This window comes from Aythya ferina, assembly GCF_964211825.1.
Source record: "Aythya ferina genome assembly, chromosome: 24".
Taxonomy (NCBI): Eukaryota; Metazoa; Chordata; class Aves; order Anseriformes; family Anatidae; genus Aythya; species Aythya ferina.
The window spans coordinates 2,381,260-2,400,227 of record NC_140322.1 but is presented as its reverse complement, the minus strand read 5'-3'; the positions used below and the strand labels follow the sequence as shown (position 1 = coordinate 2,400,227).

General features: G+C 68.9%; 2 protein-coding genes across 4 annotated transcripts in view; both read right to left on the bottom strand.

The window, feature by feature from the left end:
* Window positions 1-2,629, bottom strand: part of THRAP3 (thyroid hormone receptor associated protein 3) — a 32,946-nt gene extending 30,317 nt beyond the window's left edge. For both annotated transcript variants that reach the window (XM_084497166.1, XM_084497167.1), the window contains exon 1: window positions 2,541-2,629. The gene's annotated coding sequence lies outside the window, so the exon portion shown is untranslated. The remainder of the gene's footprint in view (window positions 1-2,540) is intronic.
* Window positions 2,630-2,924: 295 nt separating this feature from the next.
* Window positions 2,925-16,637, bottom strand: MAP7D1 (MAP7 domain containing 1). 2 transcript variants are annotated; one of them, XM_084497168.1, is made up of 18 exons: window positions 16,520-16,637; window positions 10,717-11,385; window positions 10,518-10,586; window positions 9,694-9,857; window positions 9,354-9,468; window positions 7,891-8,001; window positions 6,350-6,472; window positions 6,036-6,178; window positions 5,774-5,907; window positions 5,428-5,678; window positions 5,171-5,345; window positions 4,932-5,091; window positions 4,378-4,482; window positions 4,195-4,248; window positions 4,060-4,117; window positions 3,801-3,918; window positions 3,529-3,728; window positions 2,925-3,440 (listed from the first exon to the last, which is right to left on the bottom strand). In XM_084497168.1, the coding sequence occupies exons 1-18, from the start codon at window positions 16,578-16,580 to the stop codon at window positions 3,430-3,432; spliced, it is 2,721 nt and encodes a 906-aa protein (XP_084353294.1). In that variant the 5' UTR covers window positions 16,581-16,637; the 3' UTR covers window positions 2,925-3,429. The 2 variants fall into 2 exon arrangements, with proteins under 2 accessions (XP_084353294.1, XP_084353295.1); XM_084497169.1 differs by lacking the exon at window positions 7,891-8,001.
* Window positions 16,638-18,968: the final 2,331 nt, after the last annotated feature.

Here is an 18,968-nt window from a genome sequence, read left to right as displayed (position 1 = left end):
ATCACGACCTGAGAGCAGAGCACATTTCTCGTACAGATGCTGTGCTCCCAGCAGAATTGGAAGAGTTAATGGCAGGGGGCACGGCTGCGCCGACATCTCGGCCCTCAGCTTGCGAGCAGGGCTTGCTGGAGGACTGAGGAGAACAGCAGGTTGGTTTTGTGCCCAGACAGATCTGCAAAGAGGGAATTAGGGATGAAGGGAGCAGGAAGGAGACATTACGGTGCAAGGAACAGGCACAACTTGTGTGAAGAGTGGTGGCAGGGCCAGAGGCTCGGCCTGCAGAGCACACAGCTGCCCCTGTCAGCTCCACGCGTCCCGCATGGATGGATCCACTCCAGGGAGCTCACAGCAAGCAAGATACCAGGAGGAAAACATCACAGATGCCTCCTTGTCACAGCCAGGGGGTTTCTTTACCATAAGCTGGCAGGTAAGCATCGAAACATTGCCTCGTTTTTATTCCTGGATGGAAAAGGGTGCCAGCTCCAACGCCCCTGTGCTCCCCCAGGGTGAGGCTTCTCCCTTCTCCCCCCGAGCAGCAGCCCCAGGCAAAGCAGAGCGGCGTCGTGTTTTGAGAAGGAACAGCAAGGAACCAACACGGGAAACTTCCTAAGGACATCTGGGGTCACTCCCCAAATCCGCTTGTCACACACGTCCCTCCCTGTCCCTACTTTAGGAGCAGCCAATTCACAGCAGGGAGGACGCGAAACAAAACCGGGAAGCAGAATCCAAAGGAAATTGAGACCAGCACAAAGCCCTCGGCTCTGCAAGGGATCCCACGTCACGGGAGCGTGCATTTTAGACAGCTTTCCACAATAACTGCCCGATTTTATCCTCTTAGCTGCTGTCAGGTTGTGTAACCGGCGATGCAGTTCGCACTCAGCCATTTCCCTGCTGGGCTAAGCACCTGCAGAGGTTCAGGGCAGGCAGACCCAACTCCTGCATTCCTAAAAAGAACGCAGGGCACGTCCAGGTACCCACCCTCCTGTCTCCACAACACGCTCCCGTAAAGGCAATTCGCAAGGCCAAGCTTCAAAAGGCAGCTGCTGAGGAACGTTTAAGTGAGGAGGCTCAGGTTATGCAACACAACCCCACAGATCCCCGTGGCTGCAGCACTTGGCGGGGCTGCCCACACAAAAGGCACAAAACTTCCCCTCGACCTTCCCGTGAGCAATTACGTTAATTACCTGCCTGCTACTGGAGGGAAGGAATACTGCGAGAGTCCTCTGCGGGAAGGAACTGGATGATTTGGGTGTGTGATCTTAACAAAGAGCATCCCAAAAGCATCCAGCAGGTAAGGAAGGGCCCCCTCCTCCTCCCGCCCACCCAGTTACAACCCCACGCCACCTTCCCAACGGTTACACTTGTTCATCACACGTTTTTTCAGGGCTTTCTTCCCCTAGGACACACTCAGAGCCCATGAGGGGCATTCCTGCTCTCTGATCCGTAAGGAGGAAACGCTGTGGGACACGTAACAGCACACACCCCATGTGGGCTCATGCGCAGGGCCAGCGAACAGATCTTATCCCACAGCTTGCACGGCCACCACAGCGAGCGTGGCCTGTTCTGAACTTATCACGTCACCTTCTGACGTGTCGGTGCACTCAGAAAGCCGTGCAGGAGGCAATTAGGGGAACAATTAGCTTGTAGAGACTTCAGAACGTGTTTATAAAAGCCTCGGGCACTTTAACCTCGCCCAAACAGCATGAGCTAGGGAAACGAGGTGTCACAGCATCCCGGAATCATCAGGGTTGGAAAAACCCTCCAAGATCATCTGAGTGGATCACTCCCCTACCCCCACCCCCTGCACCACGTCCAACCTCTCCCTGAACACCCCCAGGGACGGGGACTCCACCACCTCCCTGGGCAACCCGTCCCAACGCCTGAGCGCTCTTGCTGAGGAGAAATGTCTCCTCATTTCCAGCCTGAACCTCCCCTGGCACAACTCGAGGCCGTTCCCTCTGCTCCTGGCACAGTTCCCTGTGAGCAGAGGCCGCCCCCAGCTCCCCACCCCTTCCTTCCAGGCAGTTGCAGAGAGCAGCGAGGCCTCCCCCGAGCCTCCCCCGGAGGTGCCGCAAGGCTGGGGGCTCAGAGCACGGCCCCGCTCCGTGCCACAGCACCGGGGACGGGGCTGTCGGAGGGGGGGGGGGGGGGGGGGAGGTCCCCGTGAGCCGAGGGGGGAGATCCCAAAACTTCCAGGGCCGGGCCAGGAGGGGGTGTGGGGGGGGCGGCGGGGCCCTGCCCAGCCACGAGGCCGCGGCGAGGCCGAAGCCGGGAGCTCGGAGCGGGGCCCAGGGCCGGGATGGGGGAACCGGGAGGGGGCGAACGGGGGGAAAGGGAGGGAACCGGGGGGGTGGGGGGGGAGGGCACCGTGAGGAGCCCGCGGTGAGGCCCGGGATGGGTGTGGGGGGGGCAAGGCCTGGCCGGGAGCGGCTCGGGCCGGGGGATGGGGTGAGGGAACGGGGCTGAGGGTGCTGGGCAGGGCCCGGCGGAGGGGCAGGGACGAGACGGGGCCGAACCGGGCCGGGCCGGGCCGCACTCACCGGCCCCGCTCCGCCCGCGGCCTCCTCAGCAGCAGCAGCAGCGGCGGCGGCAGCAGGCAGGCGCCTCCACCTCCCCTCACGCACTTCCGCTTCGCGCCCTCCCTCCCGCGGGGGCTGCCGGGAGCCGTAGTCCACCCCCCAGCTTCTCCCTTCCGCCGGCGGCGCCGCGCGGACTACAACTCCCAGCACCCCCCGCTCAGCGCGGCGCACGCCGCGGCTTCCGCCTCCCTCTCCCTCGCCCGCTCCCTGGCGCCAGGGAGGGCCGCAAAATGGCGGCGGGGCCCTGGCGGGCGGTGCCCGGCCCTCAGCGCCCCGTCAGGGGCCGAGCCCCGCCATTTGCCTCCCCAACCCCTCATCCCCGGGGACGCAGCGAGGCGAGGCGCGGGCGCTTGTCCGTGTTTTATTGTTGGAGGTTGTCCAAATGCACGACACTGACACGAGGGTGCGGGCAGCCCCCCCCCCCCCAGCAGCCCCCACACGCCCACCCCCGGCCGAGCTCTATTTACATTATTCACATCCATTGTACCCAGCGAGTTAAATAACTACATTATTACACCACACGTCCAGGGGGGTTGGGGGGGTGGAGGAGGAGGAGGCGGCGGCTCACGGCAGGCTGCTAGGGTGAGGGTGTCAGTCTGATAAGGTGCATGTTTAAAAAATAAAATAATAATAAAATGAAATAAAAACGAGAACCGAGAGAGAAACCAGGAGGCCCCGGTGCGGGCAGGGGGCCTGGCGCCGCCCGGGCTCCTCGTGGCGGGGCCGGGTGCGGGCGGCGGGCGGAGGGGAGCAGCGCGGTGTTTGTTCTGACAACAGCTACGGGGCTGCGGGGGGCCGCTGGTGGCACGTGCGAGGTGGCCCCGCGGGGACATCTGCCATGGCCGGGCCCTCAGAGCACTTCTGTGGGGATGAGGAGAGAAAGAATCGCTGTTAGAGCCGGGGCGGCCGCGGTGGCGTCGCCCCCCACGCAGCCCCCCGCGTCTCTCACCTGTGACCTGGGGGGGTTTGACCACGGCTTGCTTGAGGAAAGGCTCCTTGTCGCCGAAGGGGATGATGCTGCCGGGGCTGCTGCTGTGGTGGGAGAGCTCCAGCAGCTCCGGGGAGCCCTCGGTGCCGGAGAAGCCGTTCTCGTGCTTGCCGGGCTGCACGCCGTTCACCACGGGCGCCGCCACCTCCTTGGCCGGGGAGCTTTGGGGTGGGAAGTCGGGTTTGAGCCGGGCTCCCCGCGCTCCTCGCCCCGCTGCCCGCCCCTGTGCTCACCTCGGCTGCAGCCCCTCGCCCGAGGGGCCCTTCAGCGTCCCCGGCGTCCCTGTGCTCGGCGTCTCCGTCTCAGGGAGCTCCTCGGCCTTGGGCATTGGCCCCGCTCGCTTCTCACGGCCTGGGGACACGAGGAGAGCCCCAAATCAGCCCCCCGAGGCACGGGGCATGGCGAGGCAGAGAGCAGGATGGCTCTGGGACCCCGGGCACCTCAGGGTGCTGCGGGTGCTGTCCCCAGCCCTGCAGAAGGGGCTGTGTATACCTGTGACATCCTCCTGCTCGGCTGCCTTCCCATTCATGATCTTCTTGTCCTCCTTCTTCTGCGGGGAGAGGAGAGCCGTGAGGGGCAGCGGCAGGGAGGGGAGGGGGCTGCGGACCCCGCAGGGTGGGCACCCACCTTGGCATCTCCCGCGTCCGACTTGCGCGTCCTCTTCATGATCTCCTCCAGGCGCTGCGGGGCAGACGGGAGCTCACACATAGCCCTCGTCAGGGGGATCTGCCCCAAATTTTGGGCAGGACCCCTTGCCTGGGGACCCCCCCCACCAAGTGCCACGCGCTCAGGGGAGCCCCCAGCCCTCACCTTCTTCCTCTCCAGCCGCTCCTGCTCCTCACGTTGGAAATGTTTCTCCCGCTCCTGGCGCTGCCGCTCGGCCTCTTCGCGTGCCCTCGCCTCGGCCTCTTCCCTCTGGGGCACATTTGGGGCAACAGGGACGGATGGGGTGGGGACAATGGGGACAGGCTGAGCAGGGGGCTCTGCAGCACCCTGCCCCGTGTCTCCCGGGATGTGCTCCCCACACGCCACCCCCTGCCCCGGGCATGGCAGGGCTGGGCTGCTCCACGCTCCTGCATCCCGCTGCGGGGGGACTGCAGGAAACCCTCCCTGCCTCCATCCTCATCCTGCCTTCATCCTCTGGTTCTGCCTTCACCCTACAGTCCTGCCTTCATCCCCCAGCCCTGTCTTCATCCTCATCCTGCCTTCACCTTCATCTTGCCTTCATCCTCATCCTGCCTTCATCCTCCAGCTCTGCCTCCATCCCCCAGCCCTGCCTTCACCCTCTGATCCTATTTCCACCCTCCACCCCACCTCTCCCTCCCCTCTCCCTCCTCTCCCCCCCGCACCCCCCCACCCCAGACCTGTCTCTGCAGCCTCTCGGCCTCCTCCTTCTCAGCCCGAGCCCTCTCCTGAGCCTCGCGCTCCTCCTGCAGCCGCCGCTCCTCCTCCCGCTGCCGCGCCAGGGCCTCCCTGCGGCTCTGCTCCTCCGCCGCCCGCTGCGCCCGCTCCTCCTGCAGCCGCCTGCGGGGAAGGGGACCCTCAGCGGGGTTTTTTGGGGAGGGTACCGGGGGGACAAAGCTGGGGGTGGGGGGACGCCCACCTCTCCTGCTCCTCCTGCTCCCGACGTTCCCGTTCCTCCCGCTCCCGCTGCTCGCGGGCCTGGCGCCGCTTCTCCGCCAGCAGCCGGGCGGCCTCCTCCCGGTCCGTGGTGCCGGCCGGGGGTCTGCTGGGGGGGGTGGCCACAGCGGGGCTGGGGGCTGCAGGGGCCGGGGGGGCTGTGGGGTGCACACAGAGTGAGTACTGCTCCTGTTCTCCTTGGCCCTGCCGCCCCTATGGCCGCCCCCCATCCATACCCACCTGCTGGGGGCTCTGCGGGCACCCTGGGGGGGTCCGAGGGGGCTGAGCCCCTCTCCTCCTCCTTCTTCTCTCGTGCTTTCACCTGGCCCTCCTGCTCGCCCCGCTCGTCCCGGGCTTTGGCACGCACCTTGGGGGACGAATGGGCACTGCGGGGCAGGGGCGGCTTGTGGGGGGAGCCGAGGGCTGGGCTGGGGGACGCCGGGCGGCCTTTGGGGGTGGCGGGGGACGAGGGACGGTTCTTGGGGCCGGGGCTGCAAACGGAGAGAGAAATAAGGGGGGGTTAGTAGGGCCGGGGTGGGGGTTACAGCGTGTCACAGGGCACACGGTGGGGGTTTTGGGGCCCTACCTGCTGTCCCCTGCGGGCAGGAGCCGGGGCTGTGCCGCGGGCAGCGACTGCCGCTTCTTGAGACTGCGCTCGCGGGACAAGGCGCTGCGCTCCTTGGCGTTCTCCCGCTCCTTCTCCTTCTTCTCCTTCTTCTTCTGCTCCGGCCAGGGAGAGACAGCGGCAGTGTTTGGCACGGCCGGGAGCCGAGCCGTGCCCTGGGGCCGTCCCGGCACAGCCAGCACAGCACCCCGGGAGGGGTGTCCCCGCGGGAGGTGACACTCACGGGCGAGGACTCGGTGCGGCGGCGCGGCGTCACGTCGGGGCTGCCGGCGGGGCCCTTCCGCCGCTCCCAGCAGCGGTGCTGCAGGCGGTGGTTGTGGCAGGGGCTGAGGGGGCTGGCGGAGGCCGAGCGGGGGCACACGGGCACTGGGGGGGGGTCGGAGCAGCGGCGCCGTCAGAAGGCGAGCGGCACAGCTCCGGCACCACCAGCTCCTGGGGGCTGCGGGCTCCTTCCTCGCAGCCCCGCGGCGGAGAGGTCCCAGCCCCCTGCCCCCTGCCCCCTTTCCCCACGTGGTTCTGTGCCCCCCGTGCTCTCACCCTGCTCCTTGCCGTTCCCAGCCAGCGTCACGGCGCTCCGGCTGCGCGCGAGGAAGGAGAGGGTGGGCGTCATCAGCCGGTCCACGATGCTGCTCTCCCAGGGGCTGAGCTGCAAGCTGCGGTCTGAGAAGGGAGAGGAGCCCTCAGCGCTCCCCAGAGCCCCCCGGCACCACCCCGGACCCCTCTCCTTCAGCCTCTCAGCTGCCAAGCCCAAACCTCAGCTGCAACGGGGTTGTCCTGGCACGGACAACCACAGCACTGCATGGGTGCACACGCTGGTGGGTGACCAGGCACCCAAGGGACGGCGCTGCGGCAGGACGGTGACGTTATCCCCGTGCCCCATCCCGAGATGCACCCGCAGTGAGCATCTCGAGCAGCGTTGGGGCCAGCTCTGCTCCTCACCGCCCTTTCCACCAGTCCCCTCCTTGTACCCGATGCTGGCGCACACCCTCCTCATGCACCCTGTCCCGGTGAGACCGAGACCAAGCCCTTGGCGCAGGGCTGCTGCAGGGCACTGCACCGTGCCCTTGCCCCAAAGGAGACGCGCTGAAGCTGCCGGGCGTGCCACAGGAGCCAGACCAGGCTCACAGCACCCGAGGAACTGTGGCCTGCAGCCACGCTGCTGGCTCAGCTGGGCACGGGGACGCTGCCAGCTGCCCTCCAGTGCCTGCTGCTGGCACCCAGCACCCCACGGCCACGTGGATAGCACCCGCAGGGACCGGGACCCTGTGCTCCTCTCCATCAGGACCCTGCCTCCAGGCTGGGAGCAGCGCCTTGCTGCCAGGAGGGGAGAAAACAGAGAGGATGGAGCAATGGTGGGGACCCAGCACCGTGCCCAGCACCAGCACAGGGCACAAGGTGAAGCCGACAGCCCCGGGGGTGCCTCCCCCGGCTGAGCCCCAGCGCGGGGGCCGTCGGGAGCCGCCTGCATCAGCTGCTCCAGCTATTTATACCCGGCGGTGCGCGCCCATCTCCAGGCAACCCAGAAACACAACAGCAGCCCCGGCGCTGGACGCAGCCCCGCGGCACGGCCAGCAGCCCCGGGCAGCTCGCCCAGGCCACGACGACCTCACGGCACCCTGCACGGCGCTGCACCCACGGTGCCCTGACTCCAGGATGGGCATCAGGGTGGGCACCAGCCCCGAGCAAGCTCTGGAGGTGGGCAGCCTCGTGCTGCAGCCGCCTCTGCACCCATCGGACACAGCTTGCACAGCACAAGCTGCCCCGGGGCAGGGAGCAAAAAGGCTCCCTGATCCCAATCCCAGTCCCTATCCCGGTGCCACCACCCAGTGCTTCTCCTCCTCCTCCTCCCGGCCGGCTCTGCCATGCCCCGTGGCTGGGCAAGGAGCCACCGGCCAGCTCCAGCCTCCTCCTGCAAGAGAAAACAGCGAACGGCTCCTCCTCTCCGCGGGCACCGTGCGGCACGGCGGGGTCGGGGGGACGTGGGTGGGGGCTGCCTGCCTATGGGGGGGGGTCCCTGACGTGGGGCGGGGGCCGGGCTGTGCCCCCCTGCGCTGCGGGCACACGCAAAGGGCTCTTACTTCTACTGGGAGAGTTCCAGAGGGTGGCGGAGGATTTGGAGAGCCGCTTGTTGATTATAGAGTCGACGTGTTTGGGGAGGTTTACGGCGGACACCGAGCACCGGCTCGCACCTGGAGGAGGGAAAAGACACAAGGGCATTAAGGTCGGGGGGGGGGGCGGGGTGTGAGGGCTGGGCTGGGGTCCCCCCGCATGCAGCATGCACTGACGTGGGGCTGTGGGGCTGCGGAGGGGCAGGGGGCAGGAGGAGGAGGTGGTACGGAGAGGCTGGGACCGGGGGGCGACGTTGTCCGGACACCGGCATCGCGAGCTCCGCTCATGCTGGAGTCATGCAGGGATCTTCGGGGACCGCAGCAGCTCCTGGCCCTGCCACTTTGGGGTCCCCACAACCCGGGCTGGACCTCGGAAGCTGCCAGCCAGGAGCAGCAGGACTAGACAGGCACGGGACAACTCTCACACCAGCTCCTGTTCTCCGTGGCAGCACCGGGATGGTGCCGGGGGACAGCAACGCCTCGGCAGGGTGCTGGCACCCCTCTGCCCCGGGTGGGCAGACAGAGAGCCCGCTGCTGGAGGAGGCAGCAGCCAGCTCAGCAAACCACAGCGCTGGGGGCAGCACTGGCCGCGTGCCCCCACGGGAGGTGGCAGGGGGACACGGAGGGTGTCCCCTTGCCAAACCCTGCCAGGCGAGGGGGAGAAATCTGCTCCCGAGTGTGCCACGAGCCACACAGCGCCTGTACAAACCACATTTGCACACCCAGCACCTCTACTCAGCCTCACCAGGCAGCGCCACGCACCCGACGCCGGCACACGCAGCCCGGCCAGGCACTGCTGGCACTGCTGCAGCCACCCTGTGGCACGAGGGGAGCAGCCAGGGCTCGGGGACGCGACGCTCCCCACCGTGCTGTTGGCCGTAGCCCTGTCCACTGGAGGTCCACCGGGACCTCCGCCCACAGAACCGTGGTGCCAGCACCACGAGGGAGGTGTCCCCGAGGAGAGGAGCCCGCCGTGGGGCACGGCACGGCCGCACAGAGCCCTGCTCACCCCCACGTTGGGGCCAAACGCTGCCCCCACGCAGCAGGGGGACGCGGGGACACGCCGCAGCACGAATCCCAACGAATCGGCGACGTCCCCGCACAGCTCCACAACCTCACCCTGGCCTCCAGAGCCACACAACGCCCCACAGCCACCCCACGGCCACCCCACGGCCACCCCACGGCCACCCCGCAGGGCGCAGACTGCAGGAGGGAGGACGCAGCCTCCGGTCCCAGCCAGCCTTTAGGGCACGGTGCCACGAAGAAACGGGAAGAGCCGAGGGGTCCCAGCGGGCCCCGGCACAGTGCGGGGCGACGACACAGCAGCAAAGCAGCACTTTGGGTTTGGTGGCACCCATCCTGCTCACCTGAGCACCGCCGAGCTGTCAGCCAGAGCCCTGGGGGCCCCGCTGCGCGCCCAGCCCCGCACTCACCGTCCTTGTGCGCCGAGGAGCCGTGGTGCAGGGCCCCAGCCCACGACCACCGCTGCTGCCGGATCTCTGCCCACGTCTTCTTGGCCGAGCGCTGGATGGCCGCCTCGTAGCGCTCCTGCCCGGGGAGAGGGACGGGCTCAGGATGGGATCGGGCACGGGAACACCCGGAGAGCCCCAGCCCGGGGCTGTCACAGCCACGGGGACACTCGGAGAGAGAAGGGGCAGCGGCACCCGCCCTGGCTGAGGCACCCGTGCGCCCGAGGAGCCCAGGATGGGCTGACGGAACCCCGAGGGGGCTGCACATCCCCGCTGTGCCAGCCCCCAGCCCCCCCGGTCCCACCTTGTTCTTCTCCAGCTTCTGCCTCTGCCTCTCCTCCAGCACGGCGCGGCGCTTCTCCGCCTTCAGCCGCTGCTCCTCCAGCCGCTTGCGGCGATCCTCCAGCTGCTTCTCCCGCAGCAGCTTGGCCTTCTCCTCCTTCTCCAGCCACAGCACCCGCTTGGCAGCTGCAGGGGGGAGCCCGGGCAAGGGGGTCGCACCCTCGCACAGCCCCCTGGTGGGACGCAGCTCCCCGGGGACCCGGAGAGCCCCGGTACCACGTTGGGGCCGCGTGGCGGTGGCCACGGCACGGGGTCGAGCGGCTCCCGGGGTGCACGGGGCCGGCAGCATCACGGCGTGGCGAGGCGAAGCGAGGGAGGAGTTTGGGCGAGGACAAAAGGGAGCCCGGGAGCCCGCCGAACCGCTCGGGGGAAACAATGGGGGAATGAGGGTGGAAAGAGCGCGGGGAGCGGGGGGCCCCACGGGCGGCGCGGGGGCTCCGCCGCCCCGAGCTGCTGCCTGAACGCGGGATGGAGCCGGGCTCCCACGCAGCCGGGGGCACCCACACCAAACTGGGGGGCACCGGGGAGCCCCGAGGTCATACGGTGTGCAGGGCGACGCAGCGGGGTCACCCGTGTGGTGCTGGGGGGGGGGCAGACCCGCAGGCACGGCTGCTTCTGCCCCGCGGGCTCAGCCTGCTAATAGCAGCTAATGGGATTGCCAGCGAGCCGGCCAAGCTCCTTAGCTGCCCCGCCTGCCCCTTTCCCATCCACTTTCCCTCCCAGCTCCCCCCCGGGGGGGTCCCGGCACCCCAAATCCACCAGCCCCCCCGCTCCCCTGCTGCTCACCCAGGTACTTGGCCCGCTCCTCGCGCCGCTCCTTGGCCTGCTTGTGCCTCGCCTGCGCCTTCTGGGCGTCTGCAGCGGGGGAGAAACGCTCATAAAAATGGGGAGAAACAGCACCCGTACCCGCACCCCGCTCCCCCACGAGCCACGGAGCAGCACCCATGGGTGCCAGGGGTCATGCTGCGCCCCCGGGGTCACCCACCTTGCTTGGCTCTGGGGCTGGCGGCCGAAGCCGGCGATGCTGCAGCTGGGGCCGAGCGGTCACCCTTGGGGGGCACGTCCTTCGGGGGTCCTGCCGCGCTGCCTGGGGGGCTTTTGGCATCGGGGGGGGCCCCTTTGCTGGCGGCAGGGTCCTGGGGGGCGCTCCCGGGGGGCGGCGTCTCTGCCGGGCAGGGGGCAGCAGGGTCGGGGAGCGGCTGGGTGGTGGAGGGGGGCGATGCCTCTGCTTTGGGGTGCCCCACAACGGGGGGGCAGGGAGGGCTGGGGGGGGGCTGCTCGCACCAGGGGGGGACGCTCTCTGCCGAAGGGGCCACGGTGGGAGGGATGGGGGAGTCGGGCTGTCCTGATGGAGAGGTGGCTGTGGGGACGGGGCGGTCACGCTGCGGGGTGCTGCTCTCCGTGGAGGGGGGGACGGCAGGGGGGACGGGCTGTCCTGGGGGGGGGACAGCAGGAGGGACGGGCGGGATGCTCGTTTTGGAAGGGGTGACGGCCGGAGGGACGGGTGATGGGGGCTGTCCTGGGGGGCTGACGGCTGGAGGGAGGGGTCGGTCGTGCTTTGGGGGGGGGCTGTCTCCATGCAGGGTGCCCCCGGGCGAGGGGGGCTGCACGGCGAGGGGCAGCACGCTGTCTCCCATCGGGGACGGTGTCTTCCCTGCAACACACACAGAGCAGAGGCAATCAATCCACGGGGGGTGTCAGAGCACCCCCATCCCCGTGGGACCCCCCCACGCCCCCCCACACCCCCCAAGCCCCCCCACGCCCTCCCCACGCCGGGTGCCAGGCGCACAAAGCCCAGCGCCAGCGGCCGGGGCTGCGCCAGGCACCGCGGCCACAAAGCCGCCCTTCTTCCCCCGGCAGCTGCCGCCCCACGGCGGGCACCCAAGGGTGGGTTGGGGACTCGGGGGCACCCCGGAGGATGCGGGGCCGCTTCCACCGGCGTGGCCGGAGGCAGGATGGGCGCGGGCCCCTCGTCCTGACGTCAGTGCTGCTGCCCGTGTCCCCCCAGCGCCGCGGCGCGCTGCGGCCGTGGCCCGCGCACAAGCATGAACTCATGCCCCAGGAATGCACACGAGGCCGCCGCAAGAAAACAACCCCCTCCCCGCGCCACGATCCCGCGCCGTGGCCGCTCCGTGCACCCCGGGGTGCCCCCTCCGCCCCCCCAAAAAATAAAAGCAGTGCCCTCAACACGGAGCGCCCGGGGAAGCGGTTCCGTCCTCAGCACCTCTGCTGCAGGTCCATGTGCAGGGGGTGCTGGTGGCTCTGTGCAGCTGTGGGGTGTGCTGTGGGGCCACCCATGGGTGCTGTATGGCCGTGGTGATCAGCAACCCCATGCAGCCCATCAGGAGATGCACCCTTAGGGATCGCAGCCCCGATGCCCAAGCAGCAGGAGGGGTCGCTGAGTCTCCCCAGGAGTGACACCCATGTCCCCGCTGGCTGCACGGGGACCCGGTGAGCCAAGGAGCTGCCCCGGGACGCGGCTCTCACCCCGGGGTGCTGTCAGGCAGGGAGCTCGGCCGTGTTTGCAGAGCTCTCTGCAATCTTCGGAGACGAGCAAAGTATGGGCTGTGCAAACACCGCCCGGCGCCGCTCCTCCGCACGGCGGCCAGGGGACAGCCCCGGGCTGCGCGGGGAGGCACCGCCAGGAACCCCTCCACCCATGGGCGCAGGGCTCCCAGCACCCACGCTGGGGGCTCCGCAGCTTGCGGGGAGCTCCGGGCGCTCCCCGGATGGGCTCGGGCTGCGTCGGCCGCCCCACGGCAGGACACGGCCAGCCCCAGCCCTCCCGCAGCCTTTCCGGGTATTTTGTGCCGCAGGAAGCCGGCCCCGTCCCTTGGCCCGATCCTGCACATCCCACATCCCGCAGGACAGCCCCGAGGCAGGCTCCGCACCCGCTCCCAACGCGACCCAGCCCACGGGGCCACCACCACTTGAGCCGAAGCCTCAGGGCCGCGCTGACACCTCGCAACAGATGCAAATAATTCCCCGAGCCCCCGAGGTGCGCCCAGCCGTGCCGGGGAGGTGCCACCCTGCCACCCATCGCCGCGGGGCACCGAGCCACCAGCACGGCCCCGGGGAAGGATTCTTCCCAGCCCGCTGCCTGCAGGGATGGTGGCACCCACGGCCGGGACACGGCCAAAACCCCGGGAGCCACAGCCCAAGCGGGGCCAGCCCTGAGCCATCTGTCCCTGTCGCTGCTCCGGCGCAGCAGCTGCCCTGAAACCCAACGCTGCCGGCGCCCAGGCGGGCGGGGGCCCCTCTGCCCCAGCCTGGGGCATTCCAGAGGGGATTAGCTCCCGGCCCCCAGACACGGCTCCCATGAAGCCCCCAGCCCGGGCGGCACTGGAGGGGGACGTGGGACGGTGCTGTGCCCGGAGGAGAGGGATCAAAGCAGGCTGCGGGGCTGGGAAAGGTGCTGGGCACCCCACGAGGTGCTGCACCCCGATGCCAGGAGCAGCACGGGGGCAGAGCTGCGGTGCCAGGAGCCCATCCCGGCTCTGGACACCAGGCATCGCGGTGCCATCGAGCGCCACCAGCCCCTCCGGCATGTGGCCGGGGATGCTCAGCCAGGCAGAGGCAATTCCCCGGTGCCGTGAAGCGAGAGCACATCGAGGCCCCGGGGGCGGCTCTGGGAAGGAGAGCATCCCACGACGGGAGGGCAGGGGCAGGGGAGGGCAGCCCGGTGAGCCTTAACCTCAGATCCCCCCGCTGTGCCCTATCCTCACCTACCCGCCCCGTGGCACAGCCGGGCCCGCCGCGGCATCCCCAAGCTGTCCCCAGTTTGGGCAGCTCTGGGGACGTTGGATGGGGCTGATCCTGACCCCATAAGGGGAGGTGGGCACAGCGGGGGTCTGCCCGTGGCTGCTGCAGCGCCACCCCAATGAGGATGGGGTCCCAGTGCCCGGACAACAGCCCCTGGCCACCTTTGCCAGTGCCACCCCAGGGCTCGAGTCCCTGCACGGGGACAAGACCCCGATGCCAACCCCAGCCCTGGAGCCACCGATGGCTCCCTGGAGCCTGCAGCCCCGTGGGGACACACGAACACCCTCAGCCCTTCCTCGTGCTGCCCGTCTCCAGCTGCCTCCCCCACCTGGATGGCAGCACCAGGAGGGGGAAGGATGCGCCCCCAGGACCACTCCTCGCCCCCAGAGCCTTGGGGCGAGGTTACTTGGGTTACTTGGGTTGCTCAGAGCCCCGGTGCTGCCCCCGTCCCTCCCCACCTCCCCACGACTCACACGAACCTCAGAGGCATGCCCTGCCCGGACCCACCCAGCTCCAGGGGATTTGCCCGTGCTGCAGCATCCCTCACACCTGACGGGGCAGGGACAGTGAGTAAGATCCCCAGCACGTCCCCAGCACGTCCCCAGCATGTCCTGGCCACCCAGACGGGCGCAGCGCTGACGCGCCGAGAGCAACAAGGGGAACTTGGGAGCTGGGATCTCGTGGCCAGAGCGGGGCCAGAACCCGGGGGGGGGTTTCCAGGGTTTAAAATACCCTGCAGAGGAAAGCAGAACGCTCCGGAGCTGCTCCCGGGCACCGCCACCACCTTGGTGATAAAACTTTCCACTTGGCCACGGTCACGGCGTGGCCCTGGCCGGAGCGAGGGGCCTGGGCACCTGCCTGCCGTCCGTCTGCTGCCCTTGTCCTTGGGGTGCCCCTCGCCACTGCCACCCCGTGCCCTGCTCCTGCAATCCTACCCGTGAGCATCACAGAGCCGGCTCGGAGGCAGGGCCCTGCTCCCATCAGGTTCGGGCTCGGCACCTCCGAAAAATAAATCCTGAGCCTCGTAAGGTGGCTGCGGGCACCTACCGGGGGCTGGGGGGCTGCAGGACCCGGCTCCGTGCCACTGCCACTCCGTCCCCGTCCCCGCAGGGAGCCCTGCGAGCTGGTTATTTTGGACATGGCACCACGGGACCGTCCCAGCGCCTCGTCACGTTGCCCTGACGCTTTCCCAGCAGCGGCTCCGGAGCCGGGCGAGCGCTCGCGGTGCTGCCTTCCCCCAAACGCAGGAGCTGGCGGGCGACCAGCTCGCCCTGCACCCTCCCTGCGCTCCCTGCCAGGGGGGAGGAAGGGCTGGAGAAACCGAGGCAGGCCCACAGAAGCACCGAGCCCTGCCTGCTCCGTGCCCCGTGCCCTGCTCCTCGCCCCACCAGCTCGCCGTGGGGCGGCAGCCCCCATGCGCCCCTCTGCTGGATCCTCTGTGCCCCTCAAGGAGCCTCTATGCTCACTGGATTCCAGGACGAGGCAAACCCTGCAGGTTTGGGGCCTCCAAGCTGCGTTATTTTGGGAGACACGCAGCAGCGTGGGCTTCCTGGCCCTTTGGGTCCCCCACGCCCGTGGTGCTGGGGGGCACTGTGCAACCAGCAGCTGCGCAGGAGGATCCGCGCGCACGAGGGGCCCAAAAACCTCGTCCCCAAACACCCCAAGCTCGGTCCGTCCTCCGCCAGCCTCCACGGGGGCCAGTGCCTCTGCTCAGGGGGGGTCAGGGAGCGTCCCCCTTCCCCACGCAGACCGGGGAGGGCACGGAGAGGGAAGGAGATGCAAGGGGAGGCAGAGGAGGGAGAGGAGGGAGAGAGGAGGCAGACAAGATGTCTGCAGCGCCCTGTCACGCTCGCTCTCCGCAGCCAGCTCGCTCAAGAGCCTGGGATAAACGGCGAGAGGCAATTTGGGTGCTGGTGGGGAGGCCGCCAGCTCGTCCTGCCCTCCTCCGAAAAGGCCCGGGCGGCCCAGGCCGATGAATCACGGCGGCGGCGCGGCCCTCCCACTCGGGGCTGCGGCGGGCACCGGGGGCCGAGGGGGAGGGGAGCCGCCTCTCCTCTTCCTCCATCAGTGGGAAGCGGCCCCGCCACAAAGCCCTGCTTAGTCACAGCCCCTCTCCGGCGCACACCGACCCCGCCAGGGCCAAAGAGCGTTTGGCCGGAGCCCCTGGAAGAAAGGAGCCAAAACAAAGCGGCGCCCCGACACCCGGCCCCGCTGCCCTCTCCCATTTCGGAGAGGTCCGGAGGGTTCAGCTCCCCCCCCCGGGGCACCCACGGAGGCAGGAGGGCACCGTCCCCATCGTCCCCATCGTCACCTCCCCGCCGGGCACCGCTCTCCTCGCCCACGCCCCGGCCAAGGTGCCGGCACGCGGCGGCGAGCGCGGCACGAGTGGGGTGTGGGGAGCCGGGGGCCACCCACGCCACGGCACCCGCACCCATCGACAGCTCCCCGGGGAGGGTGTCGGGGTGCCCGTGGGTGCCGGGGCGAGGAGGGGGAGCTCGGTGGCAGCACGGCCCCGGGGAGGTCTCGTCAAGGGCAGGCTCCATCTCGCCGCAGCGCCGCGCCGCAGCCGCGGGGCCGGGGGGCTGCGCGCCTCCTTCCCACCGCCAAAATGGAGGGACGGGCCCGCGCCGCCGGGCTTTGTCCTCACGGGTGGATCCCCAAACATCTCCAGGAACCCCCTTTTCCCATCCGTGGGGTCCCCCCTTTCCTCTCCAAGGACCCCGCCACCGCCCCAGGCCCCAACGCATCCCCGCTGGGCTCCGGCATCCGCCGCGCCGAGGGCCGCATCCGGGACCCCCACCCGAGAGCGGGGCAACCCCTGCGGCTCTTTGGGGCTCCCTCACCCCCATCCCCACATCCTGCCCCCCTCCCTGCCCTCTCCCCCAAGTAGCGGGGGCCGGTTCCTGCACCCTCACCCCCCCACCCCCATCTCCAGCCCCACTGCCCTGCTCCTGGGTGCCCCCACCCCAAAACCCCAACCCCAACCCCAAGGGGCCCGAGCCGGTGCCGGTTCCCCGCAGCCTTACCGGGGGCTGTTTGGGGTTGGGGTTGGGGCTGCGGCTCCCGCCCGGCGCTGCTCCTCTCCATGGCGTGGCGGGGAGGCGCAGAGGGTTGGCCGAGCCGTGCTGAGCCGTGCCGAGCCGTGCCGCGCCGCCTCGCTCCCCCCAACCCGGTGGGGGAGGACGCTCCGAGCTCCCCGCCCCGGTCCCGGGCCTCCGGTGGGGTTGGGGAACCGGGCAGCCCAGGGGGGATTCGCCCACCGACCCCGCTCCGTGCCCCCCAGGCCGATATCTCAGCCCGCCTGCATCCCCGGTTCTTTTCTCCCAAATTCTGGGGTTCGCTCCCAACGGTGTTTGGCGATGCTCCGGCCACCCGCGGGACCCTCTGCACCCCAAAATGTTGTGGCCAGCGCCACCCGGGTCAGCTCTCCGGTCACCCCAAAAGGACACGGGGTTCCCATCGCAGAGCCCCAGCTCTTTGTGGGGTCCCCCCCGCTGTCCCCCACCCACCCACACCCCGCTCGTCTGCCTCCAGCGCCCCGGGATTGGGGGCTTCAGCCCCACGCATCCCACCCCTACCCCAATATGGGGCAGGTCACGGCGGGACCCCCCTTCCTGAGAGGGTCAGAGCCCCCCAGCTCAGCCTCTGCCCCATGCAGCAGCCGGCAGAGCTCATGCACCCCAAAAAATGGGCACTGGGGATCCCCAGGAAAGGGGGAACAGCTTGTGCACCCCAAAATATGGGCACTGGGGCTCTCCGGGAAAGGGGGCAGAGCTCGTGCACCCCAAAACACAGGCACTGGGGATCCCCAGGATAGAGGGCAGAGCTTGTGCACCCCAAAATACTGACACAGGGGCTCCCCAGGAAATGGGGCAGAGCTCGTGCACCCCAATATATGGGCACTGGGGCTCTCCAGGAGAGGGGGCAGAGCTTGTGCACCCCAAAACATGGGCACTGGGGATCCCCAGGATAGATGGCAGAACTTGTGCACCCCAATATATGGGCACTGGGGATCCCCAGGAGAGGGAGCAGAGCTCGTGCACCCCAAAACACAGTCAATAGGGGATCACCAGGAACGGGGGCAGAGCTCGTGCACCCCAGAAGCAGCGGGGCAGGCAGGGACCTTGCTGAGCACGGGCTGTGATGATGCAGGATTCGGGTTCGTGCAGGCAGCGCCTGTTTTGGGGATGATGTCAGCAGCAGGCCAGGAGATCCCCTGCCATCCCTCCTCCTCCTCCTCCCCTCCCCGGCAAACAGGTTTCCCCAAATCCCAGCCCTCCTCTCCGGAAATGCATTCCTCTGACTCAGGGAGCGGGGCAGGAGGGGGTCTGGATAAATTTGGGGGAGCTCGAGGGCCACACGGGGACACCCAGCTCCGAGCACCCTTGGGATCAGGGCGCGGGGAGACCTTGGCAGCCTCCAGCGGGGACAGGGTGACCCCGCTCCGTGCCACCTCCGACGTGGCCACACGCCCCAAAACCGCCCCAAAACCACCCCAAAACGCCCCAGGGCTTTGTGCTGCGGGCTCCTGGCCGGGTCAGAGCTGTGGTTTCCCCGAAACTGCTGGCAGCAGACTCCCCGCCGGGGGAATGCTGCGTGGCCAAGCCTGGCTCCGGGAGCCACAGGGCCCTCCGGGGACGGGATGGGATGGGATGGGATGGGATGGGATGGGATGGGATGGGATGGGATGGGAGCACGCAGCCCAGGAGCACATCCAGGTGAACCCACAACCAGGTGAACCCACAACCAGAGGTGAAACCAGGACGGGGACGGGGAACGGCCCCACTCCGAGCACAGCCGAGCCCCCCAGCACGGTGCACGAGGGACCCAGGGAGCGGGGCCAGGGCCACCCCACATCCTACACCGACAGCCCCTAAACCCTTTTCCTGGTGGAGCCACAGCCCTGCATGTCCCAGGGGGGAACAGGCAGGGACGGTGCTCCATGCCCAGCACCCCAAAACCAGCCTGGAGCGGGGGCACAGCGAGGAAGGAGCCACCACGGAGGTTCAGGCCCTGGTGTGGTGCTGGGTTTGTGTCCCCCCCCCCTGCTCCCATGGGTGCTGGCAGCAGTTGCCCTGCCCGAGCTGATGGAAAAATCAATGAGCTCATCACGAGTGCGCTGCACAGCCCCAAATCCAACCCCAAATCCCAAATCCAGCCCCAAAGCCAACCCCAAAGCCAACCCCAAAGCCAACCGTGCACCCCAGGTGCTTGGCAGGGGGTGCAATGCCCCCCACCCGCTCCCCAGGGCTGGTTTGGGGAGGGGGCTGCCCCCCCCAGTTTGTCCCCTCTCAGCCCCAGCACCCCCCCACACCCCGATCCCGAGCGGCTCAGCCTGCGGGGAAGCCGGCGGGGCGCTGAGCTCCCCTCAGATCGAAGGGTTATTAATTAAGGTAATTAGAGCTGCTGCGCGGCCGCTGCCCTGCCAGCGCGTGCGTCGGCGCTGGGGGAGGCTGGGGGCAAGCGGGGAGGGGA

What these genes read in the sequence shown, in the direction of transcription:
- MAP7D1 (XM_084497168.1), bottom strand. Translation starts at nt 16,580, where the DNA reads ATGGAGAGGAGCAGCGCCGGGCGGGAGCCGCAGCCCCAACCCCAACCC. An exon ending in CTGCCCGCAGGGGACAGCAG is followed by an intron (nt 5,679 to 5,773) that starts GTAGGGCCCCAA and finishes CTCCGTTTGCAG; the next exon opens with CCCCGGCCCCAAGAACCGTC. An exon ending in CCGAGAGGCTGCAGAGACAG is followed by an intron (nt 4,483 to 4,931) that starts GTCTGGGGTGGG and finishes AATGTGCCCCAG; the next exon opens with AGGGAAGAGGCCGAGGCGAG.